The following is a 19,142-nucleotide window of genomic DNA, read 5'->3' as shown; positions in this document are numbered from 1 at the left end:
GGGGGGGGGGGCGGCGAAATTGTGAATGAAATGGGGGAAACGCGCTAATGACAAAAGGTTATCGTTAGTTTCTCTTTTTTTTCAGGGCAACTGAATTGTTTAGAGCAGGACATTTATTGAATTGTTATTCAGTCGAGCTTCCAAGTCCAACGATTGACTATTTTTCGCGATACCAGTATAAGTGGATCTACCTACTGTGCAAAAGTATAATCACATAATTTCAAATTTCTTCATACTTTACAATTTATTTTAGTCAACTCAATTGAACAATAGGAGTAAATATTTGCGTATGAATTGAACAATTTAATTTAAGTCACTCACTCGTAGACTTTTCCCTCGGTGTTGGTTGGTATAAAAAAATGGAAAGAAGAATGTTGAAGATAGCTGTGGTCACGGCAGCGGGAATATGTCTGACCATTTTTTAAATGAAACAATGCGCCAGTGGAGAACATCATAAATGCGTCCACGTGTATTAGCGTGAGGATATAGCATTGCGTATATACGTGCAACAGGCCGGACTATAAAACATCATGCAATAAAGTCCTGGAGTATAAAAAATAGTGGTATTTTTGTTGTTGTTTTGTTAGATGTTAAAATGTTACCCTTGGAGCTTGAAGGAACTCCAAGTTAAAATCCATACAGGAAACATCAATATTAAGAATTTGCGCGTATGAATTTCAAAATGAATCCACTGTTTGATTTGGTAATAAAAATGCATTATTCTCTTCTATTATTCGGTGCTGTGGGGAATTTCAATTTCAACTGAAAAATTGCCCATGAACATCTATACCCTCATTTTTACAGGAATAATTCAATCTCACGATTTTTTTAACCACCACTCAGACATTCCGACCGAAATGAAACGAGCTCGCGATCCTATTAAACATGATTTAACTTGAATTGATGATAATTAACTCCGTATTTCTCGTCGCACATTTGGAATTTAATATGTAATATGGATACTGAAGCAGCTTTCTATGAAGATTATGCCGCGTCTTTCATTTCCAACAATTTATTTTGTCAACAATTGGTAGACGAAATTATTCAATTTCAATATTTTTCAAATTTCTTCTCATTGTCCAAGCATCAATAAACTCTTGAAAGAAACTGCTATTCTTGTACGACTGTGGTTGGCGCTGTAAAACTAAAGTTTATGGATTAGAACGTGAAATACCATTTTACATTGGCAAAAAACTGCTACATTCTTTCTTTCTTTCTGGTAGTGAAAATTGTCTTCTGAAAGATCAAAAGAACACTCTTCATTCATGAATTACCATCATTAATTTGCAGTTATCCCAATTTTTTTTAAACTCAGCAACTCAGCATCAAAGGCAGAGTCTAGATGATCAGTCAACGATGCCGTCTCCCCCCTTCACTCAACCTAATTATTTATTAATAATTTTTACGATTCAGTAGCCGTAAAAGCCAAAAACTTCACGAATATGCGAGAAGTGGCTAATGGTCTCGAAACTCGGAAGTTCCATAAAACGTGGTTTAACGATGCGTTGCTTTTATGCGTTCGCGTTTGGCCATCCTACCTGAAACTGTATCAACATTAATGCTACCCCCATGGAGAATGTATTCCTCAACCTCAATCAAATTCAATAAAGCCAAGATCGAGATGAAGACTAGAATTATATACGGAAATTAACCTGACTAATTTAATTACTTTATTATTGAGTTAATGTCCACTATTACCATTTTCATCAAGTCTATATCTGCCACGGGCCCTCATACCTATCTTCTCTATTCTAATAGTAAGCATTATTCTGAGAGCAGTCCGAGTAAAGAAATTAATGTCTGTGGTACATTGGCGGCAATGTGACTCATGCATATTGCAACGGGTGCGAACGAGTTTCGCATAATCGATTTTATCTGACAACGGTGTACCATATACCGTGACGTGATGGAAAGGAAGCAAAAAAATTTATAAAACAACCTGTCGAAAAATTTTAACCCATTGCAATCGGTGGAAAGGCCCATTGTAGATGTATTATCAATTTAATAATTTATCTCTATTTTTTCGATTTTTTGTTCTCTTTCTATTGCGAGTTTTTTCACAGGTAAAATAAAAATTTTCATTAGATATCAAGGAGGAAAACTTAAGAGTTTGAGTTTATGATGCACCACTTTGAATACTTGTGGACCATTAGAAAAGTTTGATAGTTTTTCCACTCGCGGTTGATGCAGCTGCTGTTATAAATCGCTTATCGAAAATTCAAGTTTATTTAAAAAAAAAACATACACAAGTTTGTTAAAACTTTCATCTCAGTTTTATCGATATTTTTCGTTTAACAATGTTTAAAGTATTCATAAACGCTTTTTCGTCAGTTTATGGTGCAAGTCACAATGGCACTTTGTGCCTCATGAATCCGTACCAATCGATAAAGCGATCAATATGAAAAAATGAAAATACATCATTTTATTTGTTCTACTTGAGAATGAGTAAAAGCTGAGTTTTGGGGAAGCAGTAATTTAATTTTGGTGGTTTTATTTCATTTCTTTTTTTTCAAATTAGAATGCTGATAAATAATTCACGCCCTTTATCGAAGAAAAGGGAAAAAAATTCCCAAAATAATTCAGCAATGCCGGTCTTATTTATACTCCCCTGTAAATAAATATCCCCCCGCCACTTAACCGGATGCACTCCGTCATAATCGATTCGTACTTCCTGTCGGCATTTTCTCATCAATAAATCAGTGATTCACACTCAATACCGCCACATCGTCAATTCTTTATTTATTTCTCAACATTTTCTTCCGTATTTATTTCCATTGCCCTCCAATTTTTTATTCTCACCTCCCCATCAATATCCTTCTGCCTCTGGCGTTTGACTTATTCTCAGTAATCTCTGAGTACTCCTCCAACAAAATGACATCCGCGTACCGTGATATTTGTCCTCCCCTGAAAGGACGAAAATTTATTAGATTTTCTGGCTTTTACGGGTAAACATGCTTCTCCCCGCATGAACACATGACTTCTTTGTGGTAACAAAATACCGCAGACGCAGAATGTACGGCAAATACCATTTGTGCTTCAGCTTCGACTGTTTATTACACAACCACCCCCGCAGGGGTGAGCCTATTGTACCAACTACTGTTTATCACCAGCTAGATATTGTTCTAATTTCGTGACAAGTGTTTTGCCCGGTTCAAGTGATTTTAAATTGCATTCATTACATCAATGATTTTCTCGAAATTCTTCAGTTGACATTTGTTAACCTCCCTAATTTTTTTAATCATCCAGCAAGTTAAATGAACATAATGCGTTAGCCAAATAAATATTAAAAATATTAAATTATCCAAATAGTCATTAAAATGTTACTGGGAATCCTTTTATTGATTGTTTCATAACTATAACAATAATACAGCTAGATGTACGTTTATGTACGTTTTCATTTGCCTTTTTCAAAATCATAATCTCCAGTTATAATAATTGTCCAATTGCTGGATATTCACAGTTCCATAAACGTCTAAAATTGACTACATTTCTTTATGACCATCTTTTTACATTTAAAAAGGTCAATCAAGACAAATATCATGCCACCGCATGACTAACTTTGAATTAGTATCGTCATCAACTCGTTGAGATCACCCCTTAGTGGAAAGGGATAGGAGCTATTGTCAGCATTAGGAATGCAGCACGACTAGTTTCTTACTAGTCTTATGTGACACATGCAATCTCAACTTGTCCCTTAAACAAAACCCGTACGAGTGTAAAGGAATGAATATAATCATGTTCAGGCATGGTCTTGTGTGCATTTAACCTTGGTACATTTCGATAACGAGATGCGGAATACCACTCTCGCACCCAGGTACATTCCATGGGGACATATATCATTATTTTTTTTTGCTAGAAAAGGTGACGATGAGATGATTCTTAAGAGAATGCATTCATTCGTCAGAATTCATTAATTGTTTTATCAAGACTGATAAAGGTGTTCATTTGCTCAATAAAATGTCTGAAAATCTACATGATTTATAATTGTTGTACGTAAAGATTACTCAAGACGAATAGAATGAATTTCAATTGTAAACTTGATGATTCATCACCACTAACAAATTTGCAATAATTCCTGACTGTGATAAAATTTCAAATAACTTATAGCTATACAACGCCGTTAGTCATTGAAGTACGTGTGCTCGAGAAAATAGAAGTGAACTCATAATAATTGCGGTACAACAGCTAGAAATCACAAATAACACTGGTATGACATAAATGTCGTTTAACGTATTTCTCCACAATAGACATGCGTGGTGGGATGCGTTGAATCGTAAAGAGAGATAAAACTATATTGGCTCGTACGCATTGTTCAATGAAACCGCATGCGAGTTGTAGAGTTATGCTCGCTGATTTACATACAGCGGTTCGCCAGTTAGATGTGATTGTCGAGTGGATAGTAAGAGACCATTTCGTGGAACCCATTTTGTTAGAGAAAAATTCCTTTATTGAAATTACCATCAATTCTAAATTGATAGTTTAACTAAATGTCAGATTTTTCTATTGTCAAGTATTTTTTATAAAAATTGATCGCTATGTTTGCCATTCCAATGGAAATTTTCCCTTTATAAATTTATCGTAGAAATTGTCGAATCCTTGATCATGAAAAAAAACATGCTCTATCCATTTAAATCATAGATCTATGTGATTTTATTTATATTCGGTTTCATAAAGAACTCACTGATAAGCGTTTTAGCAGATACTCGTCCCCTAGGCTTCATAAATCTTTTCCCTACATCCCATAAAATGAATCACATTCGTTGACCGAATTCGACGGTCCATGCACTTTTCTCTATCTCTTTTACGCGTAAACCTGAGGTCGTTGTTTCTTCCTGTGAGATTTCACTATCGCCTCGTATCACCGTAATAGGAGAGCATAGTCAGTGTTTTGTCTTGTGTTTTGGTGTTCTCGGTGTTTTGTCTTGTGATTCTCTCAATGAAAACTCATCGGGTGAATAGTGTCATTACGATTTCTTCATGGATTGGGTTTCGTTTCACTGATATGTTATGAGTTATCTCAGGATAAATGCTAAAAGAAAACAAATTCCAATCCTAATTGCTTTTTGTTTTTTTTTGTTTTTTTTTCACTTTTGTTTGTAATTTTCCTGGGAATTATGCCAAGAATTGTTTAGATAGATGATAAAATTCGAGGGCTCTGTAACAAGGAAGGAAAAAGTCGTCTATCGAAATGGTGGTTACAGCGCTGTGTGCTTTATGTTATCATAGATAGAGGACAAAAATTTCACCGGCGATAGTCCATTAGAAGCGCATGGACGATTTAGTGAGGAAAAGGTACTCTTTGCTTCCACTTGGGCTTTTAGGTCCAGAAAATTTGATGCTCGTTGCTTGTCATGCTAATATATACAGCTTTATGTTATGAAGGGGGAAGTAAAAATTTTCTCGCTCAACTGAGAGTACATACAAGGTGTACTGTGCGGTGTGTGTGTGTGTGTGTGTGTGTATGCCATGTGGATATTATTTTGGCTCATCTGTTGAAAAATCAAATCCCGTATTTACTCCAAATGCGATATTTCGTTTTCCATAAAAAAAGAAAAAATCATAATCATCAGTTGTATCTCCACAAACCGTTAGACCGCGATAACAATCATGAAAACTCGAGGTTATGAGTTTAATGCCTCCGCTTATATGCGTGAACTGTGATGAAGGCCTGGACCGCCCCTGGTAGAGGTATAGCTATATAATCTCCCCCCGCTACCATTAATCCCTGACTAATTCGATAAAGACGCTTTTGCGATCCTACGGGGAGCCATATCGTTTCTATATGCAATCCACTCTGTACCGTGTTACCAGCTTTTTATTTCACCGCATTGAGCCGTTAAAAATACATTTTTTTCTCTTTTTAATCCAACCGTGTCTAGATTCAACACAGTTATATTCACTCGTGAAAATAATGGATCGTATGAAAAATTTCAATTTCAAATGTGATTCTAACACAGAAATTTTCGATTTACATAAATTTCAAGTTATTTAGAAATTTAAAGATAGTAATGACATTTTTAACTTTTTGTCCCGTGAGTAGTAGCGTCAAGAATGAGAAAATTCACAAGTGAAGAAGAAATATTTTTTGCTTCATAACTTTTTCCATTAATTTGCATATATGCATGTCAATGTACTTGCATTGCATTCGATTCCAATTGCAATACTCTGCAACCTAGATATTAGAGACATTGATCATTATCGAATCATTACTAATTACCTACAAAACCACTTGGAGCCCTATGTATTGTCATATTTCCAAACAACTGGATATTAAACGAGAATACGATACCAAGTATTGACTTTGGTAAGGTTAGAGATAAAGGGAAAATTCCAGAGGATTGGGACAAAGAGGATTTAATGCCCACCCTTTGGTTTTACCCCCCTGGCCGATTGTATTCAGCTGAACTCTATGCTGCTGGTGTCAAGTAGTGTCATTGAATATCAGTTTCTCATGTCAAAGCACAGTATACTATGGCATCAACTGCTAGTCAAGAGGGAGATGGAGAGTTAAAGGGGTTAAATGTGATCCGCAATTGACTGGTCGCTGCTTTTCCGTTTAATACTGGATATAAATTGCTCTTTTTTATACATCACAGTGGTTATTCGAATGTCAATTTTCAGGGGAATTTTAGCTGACTTGTTTCTAAAATACCATTTATGATTGGCATTTATGATTTTTTACAATGATTCTCTCAAGTATTATATATCGACGCTCTTCTTAATGTACACTCGTGTACTAAAGTTCTGAAACAAAATACATAGGATGCAAGTGCAGATTGTTTCAGAACTTTAGTAAACGAGTGTATATATAATTTGAAATTTTACTTGAAAGTATCACTCAGTGGGTTCTCAATTCAAATACATAATTGATGAACAAAAATTAATTTATTGCTTTCAGCTTGCACTCAACATGAATTCCGTTGTAGAAATCACCAGTGTATAGACAACCGATTACGATGCAATGGCATAACTGAGTGTCACGATAAATCGGATGAGCTCAACTGCCGTGAGTACTTGATATATTTCATTGATATTAATTGTTCTGTATTATTGTAGTCATTGCAATTTCCTTTTCACTATGAAAAAAAAAAGAAAATCCATAAAACTTGGAATATCCTCTATTTCTTCCGAGAAATATTTAAGCACAATATGACATAACAACATCTCTTCCATAACGATTTTCAACGTGAAAAGGAAATTCCCAATGGTGCTTGGAAATATTGTAAAGCTTCTTATTGGGAGTAAAAAAAAATTATGGAGCGTAACCAGCATTACGCAAATGTCGATCAATGCTCCCCATTTTTCCAAGTATTCGGACGTCTTATTAATAGCCAAGCCTATTGACATTATCGATGTATCGAGAGTCATAAAAGAAGAAATACAAGTAAAAAAAATTATGTAAATCGCCTTTGGAACTAACATATAATCACTTTTAGTGCATGACCTCACAGTCACGAGGTCTTAAACGCTTGAAACACTCGAGTTTATGGGTACAACGATTCGCGGTACCTCTGTATACATGACTTACACTCGTAGATTCTCTCCATAATGCGTTTAATGCATGTTGTTTCACGCATACCGGGCGTGTTTTAAGCAATAGCTGAGGCCCATTGAAAATTTTACTCACCCCGTGGGCTTGTACCAGCCACCGAGGAATCCAATCGTACTGTTTTACTAATGTTGTACCACTGTACCCAGGCTCATTATTTATTCTACTTTGGTGTTGTATTTACACATGTGCTTGTGTCAAGATATAATGGAGGAGGTATAGAGGCTTTGCATGACCGAGTATGTGGATGGAACTAATTACACAAATCGGAGAAAACCGTGACTTAAGGGCAGAAGGAGGAGAGTGTTTGGAAGTTGACAATTCTTTCAATGGAATAATAGCATCTCACAACAATGGATATATAATGAGCCAAAAGTGTGATGCCTACGAATCTCGATGAAAAAATCACATTTTAAACTACCGTTTTAGGATACACTCAGTAACATCCACTTTATTCACGCAAAATTGATGAAATAAATAGGATGTTTTTCCATGTAATATTCATTCAATATCCCATACAAAATCGTTTTATTAAAAAAATTATCGCTGATCCTTATCCTCGGCAGGATAAAAAAAAAATCTCACGAATTTTGAAGTAATGGCCTCCATGGCTGGACATGTAGTTTCGCCTCCCGAATTTCCATTTGGGTTTATTAGCTGTCCTACTAACTGGCCGCATTTTAATCCGACGTTAATCTCCCATGGGCCCTCTGATGAATCGGCCCCCTCGTCAGTTTTCACGCCACTTCAATTCACTTTCCCGTTCTCTCTCTCTCTCTCTCTCTCTCGTCTGGACAAAAAATTGAGGATGAAAAAATTCCAACAATGTTTTTTTATTTCTATTTGTTCATTGCAACCTCATCCCCAGTGAATTAGGGATGTATAATAAAATACGTTTAACAGAGACTTGTTCCATAACCATTCGCTCGTGGATTTAAATCATTTCAAATCACATTCGCACGTGTCTGACTTTAAAATATGGAAATATTCGTCATTTCAATTTCTGGCTTTTTCTTTTCTCCATTCCTGTGGTTTTTTCTCCTCTTTTCTCTCCCTTCGAGGAGAATAAAAGATGAATTAATGAGTCAATTTTAGAACCGTTTGGAGCTTCTCAGGTTTTATTTTCCTCGATTAAATCAATTTTTCAGATGCATAAGGGAATTGCATAATGTCTTACAATTCATTGTATCTTCATTTAAAAAAATGAGAAAAAAGTACAAAACAAAAAATTCAACTAGTTTGTTTTTCATCTCCACTGAATATGTTGCTTATAATTTTTTGTGCTTATTGTGACGATAATCGTGTCCAACAATTTGATGTCATTTAATATGCTTTATTGCTCTGTGTCACGGAGTCGACATCTCGCAGGTCTGTTCTGTTGTCTCGTCATTGACCGCATATCAACTATGTCCGTCTTATTATTATCTTCTTCATCTACTCTGTCCTTCTGGGTCGTTTTTTTCTTTCTCTCTTTCTTTCTGCCTTTTCATTTTCAATATACCGAGGAAATCAAGACGTTGTTTCAAACGAGTTGAAGAAACAATTGGATAATTCTTACAGCATGCAAAGACAGCGAATTTGAATGCGCCGCTGGCTTTTGCATTTCGAAACATCGGAGGTGCGATGGAGTTAACGATTGCTCGAATAAAAGGGACGAGGAGAACTGCCCCAACTACAGTACGATATTCTATAAATAATCCATAAGTATTGTTGGCAATATCTCATTTTCATTTCAACTATTCCACAAGGCTCTAATGATACATTTCATTAGGCTATTGTTGGGATGATCGAGTACAATATTCACGACATTTCCAGGATAATGAAGGATTTCATAATCATTGAGATTTTCTCAAAACATGTAGAACCGTAGAGCATGAATTGAGGTGGAGGAATTACAAGTATTTTCGCATGTCAATTTTTCTTATTAAAAATATTATATGAAGTACTTTTAACATGCACGAAAGTTAACAGTCGATAATAAAAGTGAAAACATGGATCGAATAATTAAAGTCATTGATTTATTATTCACTTATCGAGCGGCAATTTGATTAAAAGATTGAAAATTCGAAAGGGAATGTTGACATTTTAATTTGTCCTTTATTACCAATTTTTATTTTAGATTTTATTACTCTTTATAATTTTGCCACTTATAATTGGTTAATTTTATTCTTTGATACGTGCCACAATATAGAACACTGTAGAGCCGATGAGTTCGATTGTGGTGGCGGCCATTGCATCAATGGTACAGCAAGGTGTGATGGTCGCAGTGATTGTCCAGACCGTTCCGATGAGAAAAATTGCAGCGGTATATTTTAATATTATTTTTCTTTTCTTCTATTCATTTTGATTTTATTTTTCACTCACAATTGTCATTCAATTTCAGTTACAATTATGTATTTTTCATTATTACATGATTTTCATAAAGCCATTTTTTTAATTTTCAGTAACGACGTGCAGTAGCGATCAGTTTCGTTGTCTTGACGGTTCCTGTGTGGGAATCGATAAGAGATGTAACGGCTACAATGACTGCAGGAATGGCGAGGACGAGACCCAATGTGGTATGTGGATAAAAAAATTTTTTTTCCTCCATCAAATTATAATTATTATAATTATTCAACATTTTTCATACGTTTTAAATTCTCACATTAAATCGGAAAACATGCCAATTTTGACATACACCTTACAATGTGATTACCGGATCGATATGTTAAAATGGAAAATTTTTCTTGTGAAATTTTCAACCGACGTAAAAATTGAATTTAGAGGGTTTCACACACGGAGATTGTAGGGAAGGGTGGATGGATGATAAACGAAGGGTAAAAGGTGTCGTGATGATGAGATAAATCTCGACTTGTCATGGAATAAATTACGTGTTAATGGAGCTGGCCAACTCCATTTATCAGTAACAAATTAGTAAAAATTAATTTATCCGTTAAATTGAATAATTTAATACGAGAAAGAAGAAATGAAGAATGAAGAAAAATGAGTTGCGCATGTGTGGTGCTATTTTGCTATGATCAGGTTGTGGAGCTGGTGAGTTTCGTTGCAGCGACGGCCAGTGCATCGCCAACAATTTGCAGTGCAATGGGTTTATTGAGTGCCGAGATGAATCGGACGAGCGTGATTGTGGTAACTATGCGTGATTGTTAAAATCGTGCTTATTCATTGAGAGAAAGAAAAATCTTTGGTGGAGGTATTAATCTTTATTTGAAAAGCTCGCTCACTGACTCTCTTAATGGAATTTTTATGAGCAAAAGTTGTTGCTCAATTCCTTTTATAATTCTCTTGACTTTATTTTTTAAAATTCTAATTTTCTGACAACCTCCAACATGTTGATTTTATTCTCTTGATGATGCTATTTTTCCCCTACCCACAGCAACCTAAAAATTAACTCGGTAATGGGTTACAATTTTCCTTAAATATTCTAACGAAAATTTATTTACTACACGTTGCACAATATCACCAATCACAACCACCAAAAAAACACTTCATTTTTCACCAGAATCTATCATCCAGGGTAATCATAACGAAATGCACAAGTCCGACATAAAAACCACCAGTAACTCTCGAAAACATGCAAACAAGAGATATCGAAAACAAAGGAGAAAAGAAGTTAAAAATCGTCGTAATCATTACAATTGGGACCTGCCCCATAGCGGAAACTACATCGAGAACCCTCTGTTGGAAGCGTTTCCACAGTTATCTACTCTCAAAAAATATGACAATTCCTCACTCAACGGGGATTGGGAATTTATTTCAGCAACAATCAACAACTCCTCATTAAAAAATTCGACAAAAGCCCAAAATAGGACCAATGTTGTGTTGAATAATTTGGACGAAATTTATGCTACGAATCTTTATAAAAACTCAATTATGGAGGCTTACCCCGAGATGAGGCTCAGAACAGACAAACCCATTGATGTCCAGTCAAAAATTACTGACGCTCAAAATTATTTAAAATATTTGAAACATAAGATGGAGGAGCGTTCGAAAAGACAACATATACCGATGAAAAATTATCGAAATATTATTGACAGTAGTGACAATGACGAGATCAAATGGAAAAGGACAATTGAAAAATTAAATCATAGCGGTGCTGTTTACAGCTATTTGAAGAAGCAAAATCTTCTAAAATTGCCAGAAATATCCAGCAAGTTGATTGACGAAGTGTCATTCACTTCTGCCGTTTCCATTTCTAAAGTTGATCACACCACTCTGACAAATGATGATATTAATCCATCGGATTACTCTAATGGAGATGGAAAGCTAGCAAATTTTGATGATTGGATATACCAGTTAAATAATACGCGCAAAGACTGGAAAGAATTTGCCGCGAGAAGAAATGAAATTAATAACTCCATTGTAATTGAAACGAACAAGACTGAGGCAAGTGCTGATATTGAATCAAAACACAAGTTTAATCAATCCGGCGTAATATCTATAATGTCGGAAAATATCTCACCAGCGGAAATTTTTGATAGTTCAAATGACTCGAAGATTGAAGAGTTAAATAATTTTATTGATGGCGATGGAAATATCCTTTCAAATTTTAACACTTCCCTGATTGATACTGCTGTAAAACAATGGAATGGTAATTCAATCGATGCTCTGGAAATAAGTACTCAAACTCAACCAGTAAGGTTTAAAATTGGTGAAGATTTGTCGTTACTTGATGAAGCTAATTTGAAACGAAATGACAGTCAAAATAGTATGGGCCATTCCATTGTCTCAATATCTACAGAGGCTATTCCCAAAGCAGTGACTACAATCAGAGAAAATATACGTGATATCCAGACAGGATTGACGACGATATTGAAGAAAAAATCAAACAACAAGAAACGGCCAAAAGTTGATCATTATTTATCGCATTATAATGTGACGAAAAAATCAAAATCACCCAAAAAGGTTGTGGCTGAAAACAATTCTTCAATAAAACATGGAAATAAAGAAGAAATTTCAAATACAATACAGAAAAACAATGAGGAAAAATTGAAAAAAAATGAATTCAGTGGTCAGCTACTTGAATCATTGAGATACCAAAGCAATGATAACTCCTCAATAGTGTTACCGATAAATAAAACCATTATTGAAACTATTCCAAACTGTACAATTAATTGTGACTATTTAAGGGACAAATACATTGATTCTGGACTACTGGACTCTTCGGAAGAATCATTCAATTTAAGTTTAAAACATTTGTCGAAAACGAAAGCACCGGACTCCGGTCAGGATTTCATTGATGACACTAAGGACAAAGATAAAAAAATAAAACACAAAAAGGTCAAAGTAAATGGAAAGAGGCATCAAGGCCAAAATGATAATAAAGATAATAGAGAGAAAAAGAAGAATCGTAAGGACAAAGAGGAAAAGAAGAAAAGAAAGAAGAAGAGGAAGAAGCAGACGATGAAGAATCCCAAGAAAAATGACAATGAGAGGCACGAGAAAAACCAATCAACGACTCTGGCGGCTTCTTTTCCGACTCCTTCCGCGAATTTTGCCATCAATTCTTCAATTTCGAGTACAAAAAAATCGTCTTCTTCAATTGCTACAGAAGTTTCTTCACAATCTTCTGTTACAATAAATGAAATAACACAAATTTCTGTAAGGAAATGTACATTTTCGGAGTGTACAGAAGATCCAGAATCGACAGAGTTTGCAACAGAATTTACAACTTTATCTAGTAAAATCGAAGATAATGATAATAAATCAATTGCATCAGAGTCCACAAAATCAACAACTCCCGATGATTGCAACAGTATTTTCGAATGTTCAGATGAAAAATCTGATACTGCGGTTCCTTCAGGAATTTTCGACACGACATATCAACGACAAGTTACTCAAGTCTCTTTTGATTATGATGGAGGAATAGAAACCACATCACCAATACCGACATCAGAAAAATCATTAGATTTTGAATCTATTGACATTAATAATGTTACTCTACAAGTCAATGATCCTACAGAGTACAGTGCCTTCGAATCAAAGGAAACGTATGAAAGCGTTTCATCAAATATTCTATCCGCCACAGATCAATCTCAGCGAAAATTTGTCAAGATCCCACAGCCTGAGTTTTCCGAAGAGATCATGGATATGCCATCTTCAACACCGAAAAGTAGTTCCATCTGGGAATTGTTGGGAATACCTTTGTGGGACTCGGGACCAGCAAGTGATGAAGATTACGAATCCAGTGAAAATAATAGAATAAACAACAGCCGTCCAACCACTGAAGACCCCGATTACGGTCCTTGCGATGAAGACCAACACTTTTGTGACGGCAAAATTTGCCTTCAAGAGGAAAAAATCTGCGACGAAATCCACGACTGCCGGGATTTATCCGACGAAGAAGATTGTGATTATTTTAATAGTTTGAAGAACGATCTGATTTCTACTTCTTCAATTTCTAATCATGCCGGTAGCTCAATAACATCAATGTCACTAACTACTGTCAAAGAGAGGCGAAATTCGTCCTGTGACGCATCAACTGAATTCAGATGTTCTAATGGTTTATGCATACTCGCGAGACATGTATGCGATGGATTTCGAGATTGTCAAGATGGAGAAGACGAGGATGAGGCTGAGTGCGAGTATACGGTGGACGCAGGTACCAGATAATAAAGTCGTTAAAAATTGGGAAATCTGTGTCTTCCGAAAGCTGTGATAGTGTGATTGAATGAAGACAACATAGTTTCAATTTCATTGAATACTCAAGGTGATTTCTGGTTGGGAAACAAAAAAAAAACAGTTATTTTCACTGTATCTCGCAAAGTATTGGAACGAAATAAGTTCGTAAGCTGTTTTATCCACTAGAAATTCTCCAAACTATCCAATGAAATCTCTTTCAATCGTCCACCACTAAATCATTGAGGGAATAATTGAACTCGCTCTCTTACTCTCAATTACTTGATCCCTCTCTCTCTCTTTCTCTCTCTTTGCGAAATGTGCTGGGATATGCAATAAGTGTCTGTTGCTCTTCAAGACTCACTGGAGAAAACAGTGCAACAATGGGTTTCATTCTCTGAGGGTTCTTGTGCATATCTCCTTCAATTTTCACACATTTATTCATACATTTATCCATCATCACAACTGTACAAACACAAGTAATTAACACGGGGAGAAATGATAATTCAGCTTTTGGTACTAGAAGCAGCTTTTTTATTGAGATAATAAATCCCATGATTTATTATGGATTAATCTGTGTATATTAATGAAAAAGGGTATTCTAGATGGTGCTTTCATCGTAAATGTTATCAATTCATCTAGCTGCTTTGAACGTATCTATGTGTTTAATAGATTTTTATATGACATGGCATCCATTGCAAATATTTCCCGATCGAATACTCAAGTACTGACCTAGCTAAGCTTACGAAAATAAAGTTTCATACTGTTCAATGTATGATGAATGTTTTCCATTAAATGCGAAGAGGGATTTAATCGGTAGAAGTACCTTCTGGCAATTGTCAGTTGGCAAAGGAAAATTGACTGGATGCCAAGTTGTCATATACTGAATATAAAACATGGCATATAACATGCAGGTTACGCTCCTTGTCCCTTGATGGAATTCACCTGTGGTGATGGGTCTTGCATCACCAAGGAATCTGTTTGCGATGGAATCGACAATTGTCCTCGGGCTGAGGATGAGCTTAATTGCGGTATAGAATCATTATTATGCCTGCTTTTAATTTATTGCCATTGCTGTGAGTGAGTGAGTGAGTGAAGAGATTTAGATAATATTTTCATTGCATTCCAATCTCTTCACGCACTTGAATTCATTCTCTAGTAATAGAAGCATCTAATAATATACATTAACCTTTGTCATCATTAGCTATAATCGTCATTGTAATGCCATTTTAGATCACTAACAATATGGTAATTGTTGATCATAGACATACATATTTAAATTTGTCTTTGAGACAATGATTCAAAGAGTTTTGTGTTACGCCTTCCAATTGGCATTCTATGAGTTCATGCTGCCTTATTACTTAACTGAATAAAGCAGCGGCGTATATTGGTCAACCGTAAGATGCGTGCCTGCTAGACTCTATGGCGCCTTCCTTGTTATTGTTTTTTTATTATTAGAACTCAAACCCTTTGAAATTCAGCCTCTATCGATATTTGAGACAATATAAATGAGAAAAATTCACACATATCATGAAATTTAAGCGATGTAAATAGTAGAAAATTTTATATAAATATTAGAGAATTTATTTTCCAGTTTCCTTCTCCTCCTGTTTTTTTTATTTACGTACCAACTTGTTCAACGTGTTACGAGCCTTTTTTTTATCGATTAAATGTTTTACAAACGGTCTCAACTTCCTCGGATTCAATTGCCACGTAATTCTTGCTAAATAATCGGTCATTTGGACTGTTTCAAAGTTAAATAAGAAAATCTATTTCAGACGTAATTACAACGCTTGCTCCGTGAGCGAAAGGGTCTGGCTGTTTTTCCCTTGAATAGTTCTGTCATTAGTTGCAATCTTCAAATCGATTTTTATACGCAAATATGACAAACTATTACCTGAGAATGTATATATATATATATTTTTTTTTCTGTCTTCTAATTTCTTTCCATTTCGAAGAAGAAAAAAAATTTGTCAATGTTATTTGTACAGTTTCGATGTCGTCGTTGACGTACAAATGCTTTCAATGCTTATGTCCAATTGTGTTTAGTAATAATTTTGTTTCATCGCATATTGAAATAATCATTGCTGCTACCTAGACCGAGGCTGCACGCCCACACAGTTCAAATGTGCCACTGGGGGCAAGTGCATCGAAGAGATCTACAAGTGTGACGGTCACCCAGACTGTCCTGACAGAAGTGATGAGGTCAACTGTGAACACAAGGGAACCAAAAATAATACCATTGACAGCGGCTCGCATACCAGTACGCTAATTGCTATTTTGCATTTCATTTATTACAACTATTTCATTTAATTTAATTTGAGAGGCAATTGTCCATTTTCCCATTTTTTCCTTGTGAATGAGCTCATTGAATATTTCTACTGGAAAACTAAGGACGACAATAAAAATCAATGCCGGTTGTCAATGTGGTTGGAAATCTAATCAGCTCCAAGTTACGTGAAATACGCACCGATTCATTCGTTCAAGTGGAATTATTGGACAAACTTTTTCTCACATACACTCACGTACATCCTTCTCAAAACTTGATGGAAACTGCCTAGAGGTCATGAAACGTGGAAAATATCATGAAATAACTATCCAATGCAATATAAATCAACAAGTTGAAAGACATTCACTTGTTTGACATTTCTCGTAGGGAATAGTGAATCCCGAGTTTAATAACGTACAGTCAAGTTCATTTCAATACCAAAAAAAAAATCAACTCGTGGAATGGTTTTTACTGTTGCTGTCTGAAGGAAGACTACAGGAATAAATTGATTTACAAACCCAATTTTCCACAGAGAGAAAAAAAATTGCGATTCACTCGAGTTTTTTCTATACAACATTTATTAGAGGCGCTTGTTCTCATTAGAAAATTGGAAAATGAGCAAATAAAATGACAAAAAACATAATTTGACATTTTTAACGCACTGTCTTGCTTTCTAGAGCTTGTTGAATGCCAAAATAATGTTAATTATTTAATGTGGTAGTTTTGTAATGTAAAAATTGTGTTGTGATGTATGTGCAAGTAGATGGTAGCAGTTGGGTAACAGAGAGACCTGTGGAATGTGATCCCAGTTACGAGATGCGATGCGGTGATGGTAAATGCATACCGTTGAGTCTTAAATGTGATGCTATACCCGATTGTGATGACTACAGCGATGAGCGCGAGTGCGGTAAGGGATACTATCCAAATTGCGATACTCTACCTCGAGTGTCTCAACTTCGGCCTTGGTTAATCCAATTGTCCGTCGGTTTCTCTAATTCGGTTTTTCCTTTATTTTTCGGGGGATGATAGGGAAATGCGAAATTAACGAGTGGAGGTGCGCCAATAGCCAGTGTATACCCGAGATTTACAGGTGCGATGGACAGATTCAATGTCGTGATGGATCTGATGAAGAAATTTGCGGTAATTTTTTTGGTTTTTATTCATAGAGAGAAATAATTAATCTGTAAATACAGGATTGCCTGGAATAGTGATACATTTATTCAATCTCCTGACACATGAGGTGAAATTTTCCAAAATTCTAAAAAGAAAATTCTAAATGAATTTCATTATCGATTAATCTTTTCGCTTCTCGAAAAATATTTGGATCGTTGAAATAAATGTATATACCATTTTATTCTCTCTCTGCGGTCACACTCATTAAAATCTCGCAAACAAAATTAAAAAAAAATATATGTATATATAATGAGGGGAAAAGACCGCATTAAAAGCAAGAAGAAAAAAAATGACGCAAATTTTTCTTTTTTTTTGTTACTTTCATTATAAAATAGTTAATGAATGTCCATCGGGAATGTTTCGATGCAACGACGGACTCTGTCTCGACGAGCGCAGACGCTGCGATGGAGAGCCTCACTGTAGTGACGGGTCGGACGAGATCAATTGCAGTACGAATTTTCATTCATATACATCTTGAATTCTAATCTTTTCCGAAACTCACCCGCACGTCGTGCAAACGACACTCTCGTGTTATTCCTCGATTATGCATGTCGCAACGCAACCATGAAATTATGAACGTTGTGAATTGTTCATTTATCGCGATGTATGTACACTAATGAAAATGATAGATGTTAATCGAATGCTAGGGGTAACACGTAACAATTTATATATCATGATATTTACACCTAATTTTTTTTGTCTTGTGTTCATATTTAATTTCAGCACTAATACTCATAAATAAATATATTTAGTGAACGAAAGTATTAATTTTTCATGAAATAATGTACATAGTTAATTATACTGCATTGTTATGGGAGAAATTATTTCAAGCATTTGTCCTTTCTCGTTTCCGTCTTCTCTATCTGGATTTTTCTATGGAATTTGTTGTCTTTTTCAGCACAGGTTGCCTGTAAAATATTTCTGTGGTTTAATAACATATGAAGATGAATGGGAAATGGAGAAAATATGCGTCTTTATATTGGTATTCAATAGCAGAAATTCAATCACTCTATTGACATAATGTAATAATGCATAAGTGACTGCGTGTAGTGTAGTTTTTCCTAGATAAAATGAAAAAAATGACTAATGGAAGAATATTATAACACTAATGTTATCTCTATGCACACAACTTATCTCGAATCTTTTCACCTTCCAGCTTACTCTATCTAATATTTCTAATATCTACCTATATTTTAAAAAACCTTGTAATAATATCCATAATATTCTTTATTCTCTGTTTCCATTTTCATTTAATCTTTAGTCCTTTTATTTTCGGGTGCGATCAATGACCGCATGACGATGAGACATGTGTACGCAATTTTTTTCAAATAATCGATGGATCCAATGGACAAATTAATTCAGCAATTTTAATGTTTTATCTGTTATTGTTTACTTTTTACATTAGTTATCTGAAAATAAATACTATTTTTATTTATTTATCGAAAAGTTGTCATCGTACACATGGCTGCCTTCTATTCCATCAATTTTATTCATTAAAAAAGAGGGAAGAGTGGGGGGGGGGGGGGAAAAAAA

The 19,142-nt window shown here is 35.2% G+C and overlaps 1 protein-coding gene across 3 annotated transcripts in view; it reads left to right on the top strand.

Moving 5' to 3' along the window:
- Positions 1–19,142, top strand: part of LOC107040636 (basement membrane-specific heparan sulfate proteoglycan core protein) — a 63,430-nt gene that overhangs the window by 25,554 nt on the left and 18,734 nt on the right. Inside the window, exons 11-20 of one of the 3 annotated variants that reach the window (XM_029126272.1) lie at positions 6,899–7,006; positions 9,110–9,226; positions 9,741–9,854; positions 9,994–10,107; positions 10,571–10,678; positions 15,082–15,198; positions 16,266–16,430; positions 17,200–17,343; positions 17,466–17,576; positions 17,945–18,058. In XM_029126272.1, coding sequence (XP_028982105.1) covers positions 6,899–7,006; positions 9,110–9,226; positions 9,741–9,854; positions 9,994–10,107; positions 10,571–10,678; positions 15,082–15,198; positions 16,266–16,430; positions 17,200–17,343; positions 17,466–17,576; positions 17,945–18,058 — 1,212 coding nt within the window. The remainder of the gene's footprint in view (positions 1–6,898; positions 7,007–9,109; positions 9,227–9,740; positions 9,855–9,993; positions 10,108–10,570; positions 10,679–15,081; positions 15,199–16,265; positions 16,431–17,199; positions 17,344–17,465; positions 17,577–17,944; positions 18,059–19,142) is intronic. The other 2 variants (XM_015260785.1, XM_015260792.1) reach the window with 2 other exon arrangements.

This window comes from Diachasma alloeum, unplaced genomic scaffold (genome assembly GCF_001412515.2).
Source record: "Diachasma alloeum isolate Michigan unplaced genomic scaffold, Dall2.0 Dall_scaffold_00339, whole genome shotgun sequence".
NCBI classification, from domain to species: Eukaryota; Metazoa; Arthropoda; class Insecta; order Hymenoptera; family Braconidae; genus Diachasma; species Diachasma alloeum.
This window is presented reverse-complemented; position numbering and strand designations above follow the sequence as displayed.